Below are 18,808 nucleotides of genomic sequence, written 5' to 3' on the forward strand. Positions count from 1 at the left end.
CAATTTTTCCAAAAGTTGAATTATTTCTTTAAAAAAGTTGTAGGAAAATGATAATGTAGGAAAATACCATTGTTTTGTATATATTGTAGGAAAGTCATAAAAAAGTTAAATTATTATAATAATTTTTCCAAAGTAAAAAAAAGGAAAGTTCTTAGCAGCCACATCTATTTCATTAATAGCACAAATAATTGAAAATTATGTAGCTAAGATAAATCAAGAAATGCATGCAAGCCATGTTACTCTGTAGTCTGTAGTTTATTATAGTTAGGACTTAGGTAAGCCATAAATACAGGTCCATGTAGCAGATATAGATTATGGAATTTGATGTAATGAGAAAATTGATATTTTTTAAGAAAAATGTGGATAATGGTAATAAATAAAGAGAAAGAATAAATTGAGTGGATGAAATTAAAAGAAAGTTAAAATGTGTGGATGTGATTAAAAGGAATTGATGGACCATTGTCCAAAAACAGAAATAATATAAATTAAGTAAAAACTAACAAAAATAATAAATAATGCAAATTAAATGGGAGGGAAAAAATAATTATTAACATAATTTCCAGACATGCAAAAAGAAAAATCAGCCCTGCCCCGAATAAACAGTTGTCAACACTCATTGCAACTACTATGCCTTTGCTTCAAAAGTCTGAGATCTTACCTATTTTCGTTAAGTTTGTCATTAATTTGCAAGTACTTGTCACAAAAAATCAACACATTGAGCTAAATCATAGAAGTTGAGGACTTTCGTACTTTTAATGAATTTTAATACGCTGCCATAAAATCAATGTGTTCGAAATTAGGTTAATTATAACAAATTATTTTAAAAGGCTAATTTATCATTCTATTTACTTTTTGCAGACATTACTAGAGAAATAGAGATGATACACCACGAACCCAAATAGTTCTAAAAAGAAGAAGAGAATTGTAAAATTCACATAGAATTGTAAAAGCATTCACATTCCCGAAATTAAACTTTTGTTTGCAATGCTTATTTATTATATTAATTCTTAATTTCTCTGTTATCAAAGGAAAATACTATATGACTTAAAAAATATATTTATATATTTGAATTTTATGGTGCTTTTTCACTGGAACAAAGTGAGCAGGTATGAGATAGAAAATATTGTTAAATTCTAATTTTAATAGGATTCGTGACTTTATCCATTTAATTTTATATATAGTAGATGATAGGATGAGGCAATCCTATTCTTAATTAACCATTATTTGTTTTAAACTTTGGTGAAATAGAAGTGAATTTTAAAAACAAAATTAACCAATTGCTTATTGGATAAAATAAGCAATGTCAACTTTGACATTTTTGGACAAGGGAGGGTCGGGGCTCCGGCCTTGATCTCTCATGTAGCTTCACCGTTATATTTGCTATATTTTTTTTATGTCAAAACAATGTTATTTCTTACAATAATAAGTTCGGCTGACCATCAGACAACAATCACACTAGAGTTTAATTTCATTACTACTTCAAACGAATATAACTAGTAATCAACGAAACTTAGGAGTATTTTGCCAAAATAACTTATTTGATCAATTTTAGCTTATTTTGATATAAATAGAGAGTTGAGTGGTCAAATCACCAAATTCTAATGTTTGGTAAACTAGCTGACTGAAACAACTTATTGATATAAATAAGTTATTTTTGAACAAGCTGCTCATAACAGCGGGTTCGAAATCAGCTGGTCGAACCAGTTAATAAAATCAGCTGGTCAAATCAGCCACTGTAATCAGTTATCAACTACTAGCTATCAGGTGTTGCCAAATACCCACTTAATATATGATTATTTTTTTCTTAATTCTTAATATCAACACAATTATTAGGCTGACAAACAACAAATTATAGCCACACGCTTATTAAGTGTGCTTAAAATTTACCTACACAAACTGGAAATATGCGCTTAATTTAAGCGACAGTAAATACATTAGCCTTACATATAAAGATGTCTAAATGCAATTTTTAAACATAAATAGACATTTTTGTAGTGAACACTCAATATACTAATTAAGTTTTGGTAATAATTAATAATTAAACGTCATTTCTTAACCAAGCAATTAATGGCGCCGTATCAATTAGGCAAGACTTAGTGACGTTCTATATTGACCACCTCTACTTATTTGTGACGTTCAGAAACCCATAAATTGTTGACTATCAATGGTAAATATGTCAATACTCCATACGCCGCATGCACACAGTTGTTTGTAATAATAAATGTACCATGCAGTAAATTCATGGCAATGAGGCGTCTAAATTTGTACCAATTATATGAAATCGAGTACAGTATAATCCAATCTGACTTGAGAAATTCGTATATATAAAAATCAAAATCTAATTGTTAAAATATTTACATCACTCAAGATAAAAAAAATCGAAATCATAAATCTGATCCAGTATATATTACCATTGAATAAATAAAAGCAAAATACACTTTATTAGTTTTAAAGTCTAGCCACTCATATGAAAGACAATACATTAACTAACTCATCTAGGGTATGTTTACATGTACTGCTTGATTTTATTTTGAATTTAATTGATTTCAATTGACCTCAATAACAACATACTACATCCGCCCATAAATATATCAGTCGGTCTTGTATGAGACCGTCTCATAGTGAGACGACTTCAAAACATGAAACCCATAAGCTAAAAGTTTCTACTATTGTGTTATTTAACCTAAGTATGAAACATGTCTCACGGTAAGACCAACTCAAACACTCTCATACAAGAATGTGTGTAAATATATTATATTGGATTAGCCAGTCTCCTGAGAAACTGTCTCTTTGAGGCCCATCAAACCTTAATATTCACTTACTGTATTCTTAATGCTTACCGAAAAAGTACTAAAAATGCATACTTACAATATTCTTAATGCCTATCGAGAAATTTAGCCTACTAACCTACTTACCGTATCCTTAATGTCTACTTATAATATCTTTAATGTCTACTTACAATATACGTAATGCCCACCAAGTAAGTACTTAAATATTTATAATATTCTAAATGCCTACTTATAATATTCTTAATATCTACCAAAAAATCTACTTAATATTTTCTTTTTAGACCAGTCCAATTAGAGATATGTCCGTATGAGACAACTCTAAGAAGAATTTTTGATATTGGATACCTACCCAAACACACAGTTGTGATAAAGAAATTGTGAACGCATGGTAATCCCAATTCATTCTACGATATCCACTAAATACTTACTGAGAAACTTGCACTACCAAGCTAGTCTGCTACACACTAATACTGACTACTGATCAGCTTAACATGCACAGCACTACAGCAGTCACACCTTTGTCCGCGTAAATTTAATGCACCATCTAACTAACTTCATTAACTGTCTTTCTAACTCTTTTTTTTGCTCTATAAATACTTATTCCTTCCTTTTCAATTTTGTCACATTAATTACTTATTTTTCCCATTTTAAGGGTATTTTTTTAGTGTCTTATAATTATAATTATATTAGTTTAGTTGGTGATATAATGGAGTTGTATAAGAAAAAAATATGGTGTATTTGTTTATCAATATTTATAATGAATTTATTGGGTATGGTAAATGGAGAACCTCAAGTGCCTTGTTATTTCATATTTGGAGATTCATTGGTAGATAATGGTAACAACAACAATATTGCTTCATTGGCTAGAGCTAACTATTTGCCTTATGGTATTGACTTTCCTGCTGGACCTACTGGCAGGTTTTCTAATGGCAAAACTACTGTTGATGTCATTGGTAAGCTTATATTTTTCTCTTAATTATTCAAAAAAAGTCTCACTCCATTTCAGTTTGTGTCATTGAGAATGCAACATAATTTTCATAAAGTTCACGCATTGAAAAGTTAAATATTGCATTCTCAATAAAATAGATCAGGGTTTACTTTTCAAGCTTAAATTTATTATATGAATAAATAATTGTGAATTTACTATAAACAATAGCGTATTTTTGAATGTAAATTAAAGGCAGTCGTCAAGGTTATTATTCAGACAAGATAATTTTAAGGGTCAGAATTTGAACTTTCAACCTCTAATTTAAATTTTTTTTTTTAATTACTAAGACATTTTTTTTATCATAATAGTATGTTGTTTAGTATTTTGAATCAATAAAATGACCAAAAAATTTTCAGGAGGATAAGGGCCCTTTATTGGGCTATGCAAAGTCGCAAATATCGACCAATACTGATTATAAAGTTGCATGTTTTTAATTAAAAGAATAATTAAAATGTAGAAGAAAATAAAAGTAGACCATAAAAATAAATTTGATCTTTTATTGGTTTAAAAAGAAATTAATTAGTTTATTGTAAATATTAAAGTGATTTAAAAAGCTAGACTAATTAGATTAGGTTGAGGTTGGAAATAGAATGTACTAAATATAGTAGGAGTATATAGGATATACACTCTATACATCAATATACTATATACCTTGTGATCTCTAAGCTAGTTTTTGGAATAAAAAGATCAGACATTGTAGAATTTAGAGGTAAATTCTTACCATTTAATCTCAAAAGTGTGGTCCATTGTAATAAATTCAGCTTTTACTTTATAGTTTATATGGTAGCAGACTAGCAGTACATGCAAGCTAAGGGTTCCTTTCCATCACCACAAAAACTAAAGAATTTTCCTATGTGCTTTTATTACATTTAAACTCTTGTTCTAAAAATTTGACTATTAAGATTCAGATTTTGTTTCAGTTAGAGAAAAAGTATCACATTTTAAAAAAGTTTTATAATTTAATTTTCAACTAGGTCACTCCTTTCTACAGCTTACTATGCATGTAATCCAAAAAAAGCTTAATTATTTTTTTACGTGCAACATTTTTAAAAACACCCATATCAATATATATTTATTATAACTATTTATATATTAAATTGAACCTGACAAAATTTTACACAAATTAATTTTAAAAAATAGCTAAGAATTGAGTAGCTCATAGCATTAGATGAGCATATACCGTAGACGTATGAAATTGATGATTAGAGATGTTGATGCAGCCGAGCAATTGGGGTTTGACGAGTATCCAGAGCCATATGCCCAAGCCAGCGGTGAATCTATATTAAGAGGTGTTAATTATGCATCTGCCGCTGCTGGGATTAGACAAGAAACAGGACAACAACTGGTAAATCCTAGCTTTTTTTTTTTAATATTTTTTATTTTGATGTCTTATTATAATTTCTATCTATTAGAAAATTAATGGTGTCATTTTTTCATCTTCATAATCATATACAAACATTTTTTTTAATTTTGTCTTAAAATAAAATAGATGTAATAAATTTTAAAAAGTAATATTGAGTAATTTACATATTTTTATTCTTTTGTCAATGGCACAAGTTACTGTTGTAAGCAGTTATTAAAAAGTTTTCACACTGTCGGCAAGGGTTAGATTAGATTTACTTCAATGCAATAAATAATATATATACATAGACGGAGTAAAAACTTATTAAAAATCTTGAGACCTTATTTATTTTATAATTTTTCTAATTTTGAGTCCAAACTTAAGTAACCAAATTAAATATAAAGTAAACTAACATGAATAATATTTGAGGTCCTTTGACTAATTTTTAAGGTCTTTTGCAATCATGCATATGACCTAATACACTCCCGATCATCATATATTATAGTATTTTAATAATTTAAAGGGTTAATTATCAAAATTAAATCAACCTTTGTTAGCTTAATACGCTGAAAATAAATTCATCTATTGATTATATTTATATAAACCTATTATAATTGCTTAAAAAAACCCATCTGTTGTTTATAATCATTTTCAAAAGAAATGTACAAATGCAGGGAGGTAGAATTCCATTCAGTGGGCAAATAAACAATTACCAAAACACAGTATCTCAAGTGGTACAAATTCTAGGGGATGAAGATCAGGCAGCCAGTTACTTAAGCAGATGCATTTACTCTGTTGGACTTGGTAGCAACGACTACCTTAACAACTATTTCATGCCTATGTATTATGGTACTAGCCGACAATACAACCCTCAGCAGTATGCTCAAGTCCTTATTCAAGAGTACTCTCAAAACATTAGGGTGTGTGTTCTCTACTTTTCCTTTTATTTTTTTTTTAATTTTAAAATTTTATATTGTTACACAAATTAATATGTTCATTAATATTTCATTTTAATGATTTCAAATGAACAAAAAATATTTAATAAATGACTTTTAAATCAGTTAAATAGCTAATTTTTACACCAAATTAAAAACTGCTCATAATAGCTTTTTGATTAGCTTTATGACCCACTTTTCCTATAATAAACTCCAACAACTAATAGCTAATTTTAGTAAATTACATCTCTGTAATAGTTTCCTAATATATTGGACTTAACAGCTAGCTAGTAGATTAGCCAGCACCTATAGCTTATCAAACTAATCAACAAATGTTCAATCAACAACTATTTGCGAAACTCGTTATTATTAATGTTCCAAAAATTTATATTTTATTAGATTATTATAATAAATATTAATGTTGTAAGTCAATCAGTATAAAATTATCTTTTTTTTTTTTTCCTTTTTTGTTTTGTTTTTAAGCTAATGAGAATTTTTTTATTTCCTGATTGTAGTCATTATACAACTATGGGGCCAGGAAGTTTGCATTAATAGGAATTGGGCAGATTGGGTGTAGCCCAAATGAGTTGGCCCAAAGAAGTCCAGATGGGTCGACATGTGACGAACAGATTAATTCAGCCAATAGGATGTTCAATGACCAGCTTAGGGATTTAGTTGGAAAACTCAACGATGAGTACACTGATGCCCGGTTTGTGTACATCAATGTTTATAACATGTTCCAAGACTTAATTGACAATCCTGGTGCTTATGGTACAATATTATTTATCCTAATCTCGAAAATGTTTGGCTTATGGCAAAATTGGTATAACACATCTTGAAACCTTAATAAAAAAACTTACACATGGTTAAAACTTTTAGTTGAAGTCTCAAGACATGTTATATATATATATATACTTTGATACAATTTTATATTGTTTGATCTAATGAATGAATGAAATTAAATTGGTCGAAAAGCTTTTTAATCTCTTTGCCAATGTTTTCTCTAAAATTAAAAGAGATTTTAATTTTGTCCGCTTTTCTACACCCAACAAATTTTCATTTTCACTAAGGGTGTTTGATCAAGTTATAACATATTATTTAATTTCAACCATCAGCTTAAATTTTTGATTGAATTGGTTTGATATATTACACACATCTCATTTCCATTGATGAATAATTTTTTTGGACAACTGTTATAAAGAAAAATGTTTTCCGCAAAACCAAACACGTGAAATAAAATACTCTTACAAATTAAAATTTCTAGTTAGATATTGAATTTGATCAAAGGGTGATTTAATTAATTGAGAAATAAAATGGTACGTTGCAGGGTTCAGAAACACAAATGCAGGGTGTTGTGGAGTAGGGAGAAACAATGGACAAATTACATGTTTACCATTACAAACACCATGCCCAAATAGAAATGAGTACTTATTTTGGGATGCATTCCATCCAGGAGAAAAAGCAAATGATATAATTGGAAGGAGATCATACAGAGCTGAATCATCATCAGATGCCTATCCTTTTGATATTGAGAGGCTTGCCCAGATCTAATTACTTCAAATACATAATAATAATAATAATAATTGAACATTAATTTTATATACATAGAGATATTATTAATTTATGAATATGCTTGCATTTTAAGGATGCTGAGGAGTACAAGCATTCCCCAGTTATTCCTTTTTTTTATTTTTTATTTTTTTGTGTTTTTTTCTTTTGTTATTCATTTATAAGATTATAATTTAATTATAAACATTGTCTAATTATTGGGATTAATTTGTAAAATTAAAAACATGATGATTACAGTTTTTGGTTTAGGGGTGTCATAACTCATAAGTGTGCAATGATTCAAATAATTTTTGTCATGAGAGAAAGAGGGGTCAATCTGGCCCATCGAGGTGGTTGATATAATAGAGTCTTGATTGGGTATATACCATTTGCTGCATGAATTTAAAATGATAAATATGTTATAATAGCTATATAACAAATTCTTATATACACTCTCTCTCTGTTGTATTTAATTTGCAATATTTTTTATTTTGATCTGTTCTACTTAATTTGTATTATTTTTATTTTTGGAATATGACTCATTACTTTCTTTTAATCTCATCAATGTATTTTAACTCTTTTTTAATTTCATCATTCATTCTTTTTTTCATTTAATACCATTATCTATCTTTTTTCTTAAAAAATAACAATCTTCTTTTTAATGCAAATTATATAGGATAAAGGTAGTGGCTATTGTGAAAAGAAAATTAAGGCAAAACAATTAATTTTAAATCATCCAAGATCAACGGTAACAATTCTTGATTGAGTGAAAAACACAAAATCTGAAATTACCAGTGGTATTAATGTAAGAAACGTAAAACAATATAATCAATCAACATCAAACTAATTTATTGAGGTTACTCTATGTGGAATATGTCTTCCATAAGCTTGGTTGTGTTTAGGGATATACATTATGAGATATTATATTTGTTAGAATATATAACATATCTTGGGGCCTCAACTATCAGCTTAAGCTTTTGGTTGAGTTGATTCCTTGACATGGTATCAGAGCCAATGTGACAAGAGGTCACGGGTTCGAATCTCAACCACCCCTCATTTAAAGTGGAATATGTGTTGCATCCACACTTCTAGCCCAAAGGGTATCCTGGGGCTTCAACCATCACCTTAAGCTTTTGGTTGAGTTGGTTCCTTGACAATGTTAGAGTATATAATATATCTTGGGGCCTCAACCATAAGCTTAAGCTTTTGGTTGAGTTGGTTCCTTGACATGGTATCAGAAGCCAGTGTGACAAAAAGGTCACGTGTTCGAATCTTAACCACCCCTCATTCAAAGTGGAATATTGAGCACCATGTATGAGGAGAACATGTGTTGCATCCACACTTCTAGCCCAAAGGGCTCTCGTGTGAGGGGGCGTGTTAGAATATATAACATATCTTGGGGTCTCAACCATCAGCTTAAGCTTTTGGTTGAGTTGATTCCTTGACAATATTATCTTAGTTGGATATATTATCTCTCTATGTTTAGGGATAGAGTTTTAAAATAATAATAGAGTAAATGCTGAGAATGCCAACAACATAAGTTCTAAGCATGTTGATGAGTAATTCATATAGATTACACCCCCAATTACATATACGATATGCTTAGGTTCAAAAACACTATAATACATGAAAAAGTCAAAGAAATGAAGTCGAGTTGGCTCTAAGGTGGCTAACCCTCGTGGTCAACCCTAAAGTGGTTTGAATGGATACTGTGAATTAGATTATAAGCGTGATTTAATTGGTAAAAATTGATTTCAAAATTTGCGTTTATATTAATAGTGTGACGGTGTTTAATTAGCAATAAATTTTCATAACAAGGTCATATGACAGTCATGTCTGCAATAATTGAAGTCGAGTTCATGGCTATTACGAAGTCATTTAAAGAAACAAAGTGATTGAATGGTCTAATTAGGGGAGTTATGTCCTACGTTGGATTTACTTCGATGATTGTGCACTGTAATAACGAAAGAGCAATTATTTTGGCAAAAAAAAAAAATGAATATTTTCCACAAATCACCAGTTCACCACACATAAAATAGCAAAGTATTATCCCATTCTCAATTGATTTTTTATTTTTAAATTGAATTTTTCTAGGTAAATTCTTCAATTCTAATTCTAGAGTAGTGGTTAATACACATTTTTATCAATAAAAAATTCTAAGTAATGCATATAAATATAAAACTAAACATTTTTTGACATATTGTTGATTGATAAGTTTAACAATAATTATTCAAAATTTTTAATTTTGGTATCGTTTATAAATTCTAAATAATTGTCTACTCCATTATCTCCCCATCTTAAACATGTTTCTCAACTCTTCTTTTTCTAATTCTTTTTAGTATGTTTGATGTAGCACTTAGCAATTTAACTAATTGTAGTGGTTTAATGAAGATACAATATAATTTTCAAAAAAAATATTAATATTTAATTAAATAGTTGTTTAAGTAACATTTAATGTAATTGTAATTGTCTTTTAAAAGTTACAATTATATTCCAAAAATCATTTAAGATCAAATTTAGCCATCGACATGCGACAATAAACAACTACTTAGACAACTAAGTACGTACACTCTGGTAAGATCTACCTTTGAACCAACTATGCCCAAAAATCTCCTCTCAAGAAAAGTCTAAATATGAAAATGTACTTGGAATTCCACTAATGGCCTTCTACAACAACGTAACCTGAAACTCTTGTGCTACATCTAATGGGCTTTACCGATTGAAATGTACTTCCATTGATGAGTCCTGTTCCCATGTGAATAAAATTATTAATTATTTCTCAAAAATTTCCCAGAAATTTAAAAGGGAAATTCTCTGTATCATTGTTTGTCCGATTGTTATTTATCTTCAACATTATTTTATGTGGAGAAAAAGGAATACAATCTTGGGCATCCAATACCCTCTTCTATCTTATAGATATCACTTCAAACCTGTACCAGCTAACATAAGGTACACTTTATTTATCTCTGCTACTCCTGTTTATGTTTTTCATTCTTTTCAATCCATTTTCATTACCCTTTTTATATCAAAATATGTAATACGATTCACCTTTTTGAATACGCAATTTCATCAAAATGATTTTAATTCGTTTTTCTATTTGTAATTTATAAGTAGATTATGATCATTTTAGTAATAATAATGTGCAAAACGTGATTCGAAAATTTGATTATCCATTTGAAATTGTGAATATTTAAAGTTTTAAACATTCGACTATCCAAATCGGATCCAAAAATTTACCCATTAAGCCAAAGATAAGTGAGCTGGTAACTTCGTATCTCTTCTTTACAGATATATGGGTTTTGATCTTATCAACTTGGCTCATGGTTGAAATATTATACCGTACACAAGAGTGGATGCAGTGCAAGTCATTTTTGTACTTATTTAAAAGTATTTTACTTTTAGTCAGGGGTGTATATGATTCAAATCATGATCTTTTTATTAATTACGTTAGCTATAACACTGTATCAAGAGATCAACTCTACTAAAAGTTTAAACAAATTGAAAACGATCGCCAAATACTTACGATGTTAAGAACAAACAACAATGAGCAAAATTAAGTTTGACAAAGTAACAAACAAGGACACAAAGATTTAAGGAGGTTCACCCAATGATGGCTACGTCCTCCGTGGTGTGTAGTTTATGTTTATATTATATCAAATGAATACAAACAACACTTCAATATGAAGAATTACAATTGAGATAGAGATAACAACAATAGGCTATGTGTTTGGCTTAAGGGTTGTGTTTGATGTGTTTTGCATACTTGAAGTGTGGGTATGAGAGCCCTATTTATAGTGCTAGGTACTTGAAGATGAATGGCTCACATAAATACATAGTTAATTTAGGGTAATGAATACTATGAAATAACTATAAGAACTTGAAAAGGCATTATCTCAAGAGTCACACACATGAGACTCTTCACCTTAATCTTCATTAACACCAATAATTCCCATGAATACTCTTCACCTTATTACACCCTTTTGGATTCCACAACTCAAGAGTCACACACATGAATTCAACCCTTTAATGTGCACTCAAGTCACACATTAGTATACTATCATTTATAATCACATTAGTATACTACCATTCATAACACAAATAGTTAAAACTCAAAATATATTATTTATAATCTTAACATGTTGGTGACAATCAATACTAATCAATAGGTGTTGGTCAATGTCAAAAAAATTTAACTCAACTAAAAATTTAAGCTAATAATTTACAGTCTTTTAGGCCCAGTCCATTAAAGTTTAATGCCTACTTTTACTCTATATTTTTCTTTATGAGCCGACCCAATTATGGGCGGTCTCTAGTACGCTCCGGCGCCCGCAAGTGACTTTATAGAGTTTTTTAAAAAAAATTAAAAATTAGCATTTTTGCGCCCGCAAGTAATTTCACTGAATCTTATTATTCATCACTTTCAAGATATGAAAACTCATTGAAATATAATACTCCCCAAATATTCTTTTATATGATTAAATTGAATTTATGTAAGTTTTGATAAAAAAATTATTATATTTATGATTCTTTTATTAAATTATTATTTTTTCAATTGTGTTCTTATTGAATTTGAGTCCTGAATCCGCCATAAAACCTAATCAAAAATGATTTGTCAAAAAAAACCATCTGTCACAAAAAATAATTTGTGAATAATATATAGCTGTAAGTCCTGTAACTATGATTGTATGAGTGTAGAATTGGGTTTATGTACATTTGTCACGGGTCTTATTGTGATTTTTTAATGGCAAATCAACCTCAAGACTGAAAAAGTATAGTGAGCATTGTCGGTTGGGAATGTCATGCATACTTTTCTAATTCATCACGTTGTTTAGGGCCTAGCTTCATCCCAACCAATTTGTCTTTAAGATATTGACAAAATTAATAAGCTTTGGTGTTTCAATATTGATCTCATGTCACAAAATATCAAAATAGTTTAGTTCTATTCCATTATCTTTGTTGAGCCTGTTTATTTCTCTGTAAATTTGTGTTCTAATACAAGAGGGAGGCCCAAACAATTTGCCCACCGTATCTTTTGTTACGTGTATGGTCCTTAAACTCATCGACTCTTTAGTCCTGTTTAGCTGACGTTTAGATTTTTGGTCGTTAATTGATTACCCGGATAGTACTAGATAATTTGGATCGAGACAAAGGTTGCAAAAACAATTAGATGGTAAATGGATATTTTAATTTTATGTAATTTAAAACGTTGAATATCTGGTCACAATTCATGACTACCCCTATTCATCATTGATAGTAAAAATTTGAGGTAGTTAATATCACATCCATAGAATAATACAACCTAGTAGTATATAGTTACGGGAGCCCTTTGGGCTAAAACTAAGTTTGAATGTAACATGTTTCCTCTTTATAAACGAGATTAAATATTACATAAAAGTTATTTAAATATATAGATGAAAACTAATAAAAGAGCGTAAATCATGATTGAAATCAGAAATATAATAAATTTAATAGAACAAATTAATAAGTCAAATGAGATTAATTCTTTGAGACTTAAGTATTTCTGTTAGAGATGTGCAACAAAAGTAACCTTTTCAACTTGTTATCATTGCTAGATGATTAAGCACAATTGTGAGGTGAATTTCGCCAAGATGGTTGTATCAAGGGATATGAAGGCTAGAACGAATATGCGAAAAAATCTTGATATATAATTCTTGAAGGTGAGTTTTATCTTGCATGTAATTATGTTATTTATGTATCTGATTTGATTTAGTTTATTTTCATGCTTCTTTTTTTTTATTATTTGAAAAAATTTGATGAATAATCGAGTTAAAATATGTTACTTTTTCTAAAAGAATTCTAGTCGGAACATAAAATAACGACAATGAGGTACAATTAACCGCTCTTACATTCTTAGCACTAGAATGTAATATGAATAATCTTGTGTTTCAAGGAGTAGTATAAGGAAATGAGAAGACTAATTAAACAAAGATTTTGCAAGGCTCTTTTGTTGTATCTTGTGAGAAAATTTAACATTTTTGTAGTTGTAAGTGGTGAAAATCAACAAGAGAGAGGATAAACCATCGATCACTAAGTGCGCTAGACTAGAATTCTCCTTTATAGATGATTTTTGATTATAGCTAGAGCTCCTAATTACAATTAAGTTAACATCGTAATTAAGTTAAGATTGTTTATAAGTAATATCTGGTAGTGAGCGTATTTGACTATTGACTTATTGATTAGTTTGTTGGTAAATTTTTTGGCTTTTAGCTGGTTTAATATATTTGGTCAAATAATACAATAAAAAATCATGTTCAATAAATATTTTTTAAGTTAATTAAAAAGCTCACTACATTTGAAAAAAAAATTGCTCTAAACAAATTTTTCCTCCAACTTTTTATTTGTTGGTATATCTTTTTCTAGATTAATAATCAAGCAAAAAGCAATTTCAAAACTCTCTACATTACCATGTACATCTATCTTAAAAAGAACCAATGCAACTAATACAGTCAATGTTACCACATTTCAAATTAACAAACCAATAACCAACCATCAATTATCAATCATTCACATTACCTTATATAAAAACATTTTCCTAAATATATTTCTTTTAGACTTACTTCAGAGTGCTCAACTTTATACAATCAAAGAGTTTTTTAAATAATTAAAAACTTATCTCACTTCAAGACTTATAAATGAGTTTTATGGAATAATAATGTATGTAAAACTCATAATTTTTCACTCACCAATATAATACAGTCAGAATAATAGTCATCAATTCAAGAACAAGTTAGAGTACGAGGGGAGAAGGTTAGCAGACATATCATACCTGACATGTGCCCCCTCTAAAGAGAAGGCAATGATTGAAGAAATGCATACACTCAATTTATCCCCAAATAGATAAGTTCCCGCAAAGAAAAGAGTTAATATACATAGTGGCTTAGGAAGACACCTGCAACTTATAACACACATTACAACTATAACTAAACCATAATAACAAAAGTAAACAAGACTCATTGGAAGCGGAGCCGTCTTGAAAATTTTGATTGCCGTGTGCAAAATTTTTATTTTGCATCTTATTTATAGTAAATATATTTATTTAATTAATAAACTTAAGATATTTATTTTTTTATTAATATTTTCATATACGGAAAAAAAGAAGGCCATGTGCAATCGATCAACTCATACATCCTTAAAGACCCCTGATTGAAAGACTAGCTAGTAATGTTGACACCCTAATTATACTAGCTATTCCAAAAACTAAAAATTATGAATTTTCTCCCACTACTTGAGTTGATAATAAGAAAGATAGAAACATGTGAAGAATACGTGAATTGCATTATTAAGCATGTCGTTTCCTAAGTAAGGACAAACAGTGATCCGAATTACGCTAACACCTTAAGTTATCATCACTATAAAATACTGCTACATCAAAACTTCTTTACAACAATAGAGAAAAACTTAAAGCTTTCTTTTTAATCTTAATTTATTTATTAAATTAATTATCTCTAACAAATTAAAATAAAATTCCCATTTCAGTTATAACAACAATCTGCAAACTAAAGATGAGAGGAATATTAGCAGTTATTGTTGTGATGATAGTGTTGATGGGAATGGTAGAATGTAAAAAAGAAGAAGCAAAGGTGGCATGCTACTACATCTTTGGAGACTCTTTGTCTGATGCTGGTAACAATAATCAACTCAATACCTTGGCTAAAGCTAATTATCCTCCTTATGGTCTTGATTTTCCTGGCGGAGTACCCACTGGAAGATTCTCCAATGGTCTTACTTTCGTCGATAGAATCAGTAAGTAAATATATATTATATCTTTCTATTTTTTTTAACTTGCAACGTCCATTCTAGGGTTTAAATATTTGCCCCTTCTTTCTCCAACACCCTCCTCCTGACTCACGATTAGCACTCTCGATTAGCAAGAACAAAGCGAGTTATGTACCGTCTAGAACCCAAAATTTTTTAGGGCCCAAATAATTTATTTTCATGTGTATGAGTGATATTTATTTATATAGTCTGTCTTGTACGTATGAGAACGTCTCATGGTGAAATAATCTCAAAACAAGAAGTCCATAAGCTAAAAGTTTCTATTATTGGGCTACTTAACCTAAGTATGAGGCATGTCTCACGGTGCGACCGTCTAATTCAAAAATTTGTGTAATTTAATGGAATGTAATATGAAAAATCTAGAATAGACTAGACTAAATTGAGCATAAAAAATCAAGAGAATGATAGAAAAATCTAGAAGAGTAAATATGTAAGAATACTCTAGAGATATATAGATTTGTATAATAAACTTCTCAAACTCCATACACTTCAGTATAAATAGATTGTTTGGCTTATTAGGGTGGGTGTGCACCAATAATGTGCACAAGAAATATACACCTTATAACGAGAGGTGTGAGAAATAAGTGAGACATGAGCTCACATAAAAAATATAAGTGAAGAGTGTATCGGTACGGAACAAGAGTCTCACTAATATTCTTTGTACAATTTATGATGTAAGTAAATATTTGTGTTCAGTGAATGTAATACAATATTTATTTGGGTCCAATTACATATTCTGCGTGCGCCCAAAACTTCTATCATAATTTAATATAATTTATATTTTTTGCTATGTAATATGAGTTACTAGTGTTTTTACAAAGTAGCTTAAATATTAACAATAAAAACGAAAAGTGTATTATATTATTCATTATGCCTTAAATTTTTAAGGGCCCTTTTTATTTTTTGTTCATGAGCCTATAAATGAATGGGATGGCCCTGACCCTCCTCACATGCAAAACCCGTCAAGTTCGCATGTGGGAATCATTAACTAAGGTAGAAACGTCATTCATTTCGGACTTACTATTTAATTTTTAATTGAACTTAACGGCTTGGATACTATGTTAAGTTGAGCTGGACTTATCGTCAATATCAGCATATATAATCGAAGAAACACAAGGTGCACACACTTCATAAGCTAAGGGATACCATTCCAAAATCTTATCACAGTGAGAAAAACGATCAATGTCTTAAGTTTACACACCATCTTTAATTCATCGATATGAGACAAACCATCCTAACATTATCTACAGTACACTGCGTAATCTAAGACATGTATGATTGGGTGGATTGCAGCTGAACTATTGGGGTTTAAGGAGTATATACCACCATACAGCACAGCCAAAGGGAAACAAATACTAAAGGGTGTAAATTATGCTTCTGGAGCTGCTGGAATTCGATCTGAAACTGGACAACATTTGGTATGTTCATCTTACTCTACATTTCCTTTTTTTGTATGTCACATTCACATGTATGTTCAGTTTATTTTTGGATTAAGAGCAAAAGATAAAAAGGCTCTTAAAAACTTAAAATGTAATGAATAATATAATACACTTTTTGTTAATATTTAAACTACTATATAAAAAAAGCATCAAAAATTCATATTACTTAGATAAAATATAATTTAAATTTAAATTTAATTAAAATTAATATTACTTATATACATAAAAATAAGTTTTTTTTACCCCTAAAAAATTCAGGGTCCTAGACGGTACCCCGCTTTGCCCTTCCTAATCGATGGCCATGATTTTAAAGTATTAATATTTACACAATGCAAACTTGCCAAGCTATAACTATCAAAGAACAACATCTATGTACTTCATAATTCATCATGAATTCACGAACTCATTATTTAAATACATATCATTACGCTACATAAATAACCCCACACCCCACGACTCTCTTCACTTGTTCATTTCTTCAATTTTGCTTATATAAGCTATAGAATTAAGTGGTTGCTGTCAGGATGTTGAACCGTAAATTATGTCAAAAGAACCGACACAATCAAACGCTTAAAGTTAATGATCGAAATCCCATAATATATTATACAATACACACTCGATTGTAAGTAATTATTAGACCATGTTAGATTTTATATATAATGACTCGAATATTTTCATAGTCAGGCCCTTTAAGCCTACTTAAGTAAGCGCAACATGTCTAATCATACTAAACTGTAAACTATAGACTCAAATTTTAATTTACATCATTAAAAATTTTATTTTAGATTTATTTTTAAGCCATTATTTTCTCATTAAACGCAAACTATATATATTTAAAGCTTTATATAATAATAATTATTTTCGCCTCGCTTCTGATAAGATAAATAACGTATCATTATGCCTTGATTATGTATAAAGTTGTGTTGTCATTAACAATACAATCGAGTACTATTTTGTGGTTATCAACGAATTTGTTATTCGAAGTACGTACATAAATTTTATTACTACAAAGTGCAATGCCTTCTATGAATATATACTTTTTTCAATTAACTACTCTGCTTGTTATATTTGATTTTTTACAATGTAACGCATTATTTTAATTATTTATTTAATTAATTATTTATTTTTGCATATTTCACTTAACCAAAGTTTTTCTTACATATTAATTACAATATTTAAAATAAGATTAAACAATTATATTAATAAAATTATAATCTAATGAGTATTTCACAAGAAAGAAAGTAGTTTTTGATGCGCATATAAATTTGGTGTCAATAGGCACGTCTCAACAAAATGAAAATGACATTTTACTAGTTAATCTGTGGTCTACCTCTTTTATAATTAATTCACAAAATTCTGATAGCAAGTATTTTCGAAATTTTATATATATATATATATATATATATATATATATATATATATATATATATATATATATATATATATATATATATATATATATATATATATATATATATATATATATGAACAGGTTCTATGGAAAATCACATTTTTTGTGAAAATGAAAACAAGACATTATTATCACATTATAAGGGTATATATCACATTATCAGTGGTACATATTCGATGTGAGGGAGTATACGTGTACTTTTTATATTATTTTATTATTTTTAATATTATTTATTTTATTATTTTATTATTTATTTTAATTATTTTTGTGATCATTTATTTTATTTTTATTTTTATTATTTTTATATTATTTTTTATTTTATTTTTTTATTTTATTTATTTTGAATTATTTTTTTTGATTGATTTACATTTTTTACGTATTATTATTATTATTATTATTATTATTATTATTATTATTATTATTATTATTATTATTATTATTATTATTATTATTATTATTATTTATTTACTCTTTTTTTATTATTATTTTTTATTTCTTTATTTAATTATAATTTTTTATTTTTTATTATTATTATTTTTGACTTTAATTTCTTGTTATT

At 28.6% G+C, this 18,808-nt stretch overlaps 2 protein-coding genes across 3 annotated transcripts in view; both read left to right on the forward strand.

Annotated features, from left to right (window-relative positions):
* Positions 1-3,414: 3,414 nt before the first annotated feature.
* LOC130815964 (GDSL esterase/lipase At5g45670-like) lies at positions 3,415-7,809 on the forward strand. Its single transcript, XM_057682516.1, has 5 exons — positions 3,415-3,742; positions 4,998-5,122; positions 5,794-6,039; positions 6,570-6,825; positions 7,382-7,809. Exons 1-5 carry the CDS (start codon positions 3,496-3,498, stop codon positions 7,603-7,605), a joined length of 1,098 nt encoding a protein of 365 aa, XP_057538499.1. The 5' UTR covers positions 3,415-3,495; the 3' UTR covers positions 7,606-7,809.
* A 2,391-nt stretch (positions 7,810-10,200) lies between these two features.
* LOC130815963 (GDSL esterase/lipase At1g29660-like) overlaps positions 10,201-18,808 on the forward strand; it is a 16,670-nt gene continuing 8,062 nt past the window's right edge. The window contains exons 1-4 of one of the 2 annotated variants that reach the window (XM_057682514.1): positions 10,201-10,551; positions 13,176-13,280; positions 15,100-15,366; positions 16,693-16,817. In XM_057682514.1, coding sequence (XP_057538497.1) covers positions 15,126-15,366; positions 16,693-16,817 — 366 coding nt within the window. In that variant the 5' untranslated portion in view covers positions 10,201-10,551; positions 13,176-13,280; positions 15,100-15,125. Of the gene's footprint in view, positions 10,552-13,175; positions 13,281-15,003; positions 15,367-16,692; positions 16,818-18,808 lie in introns of those variants that run through there. The other variant, XM_057682515.1, reaches the window with a different exon arrangement.

Source organism: Amaranthus tricolor, chromosome 6, assembly GCF_026212465.1.
Source record: "Amaranthus tricolor cultivar Red isolate AtriRed21 chromosome 6, ASM2621246v1, whole genome shotgun sequence".
Taxonomy (NCBI): domain Eukaryota; kingdom Viridiplantae; phylum Streptophyta; class Magnoliopsida; order Caryophyllales; family Amaranthaceae; genus Amaranthus; species Amaranthus tricolor.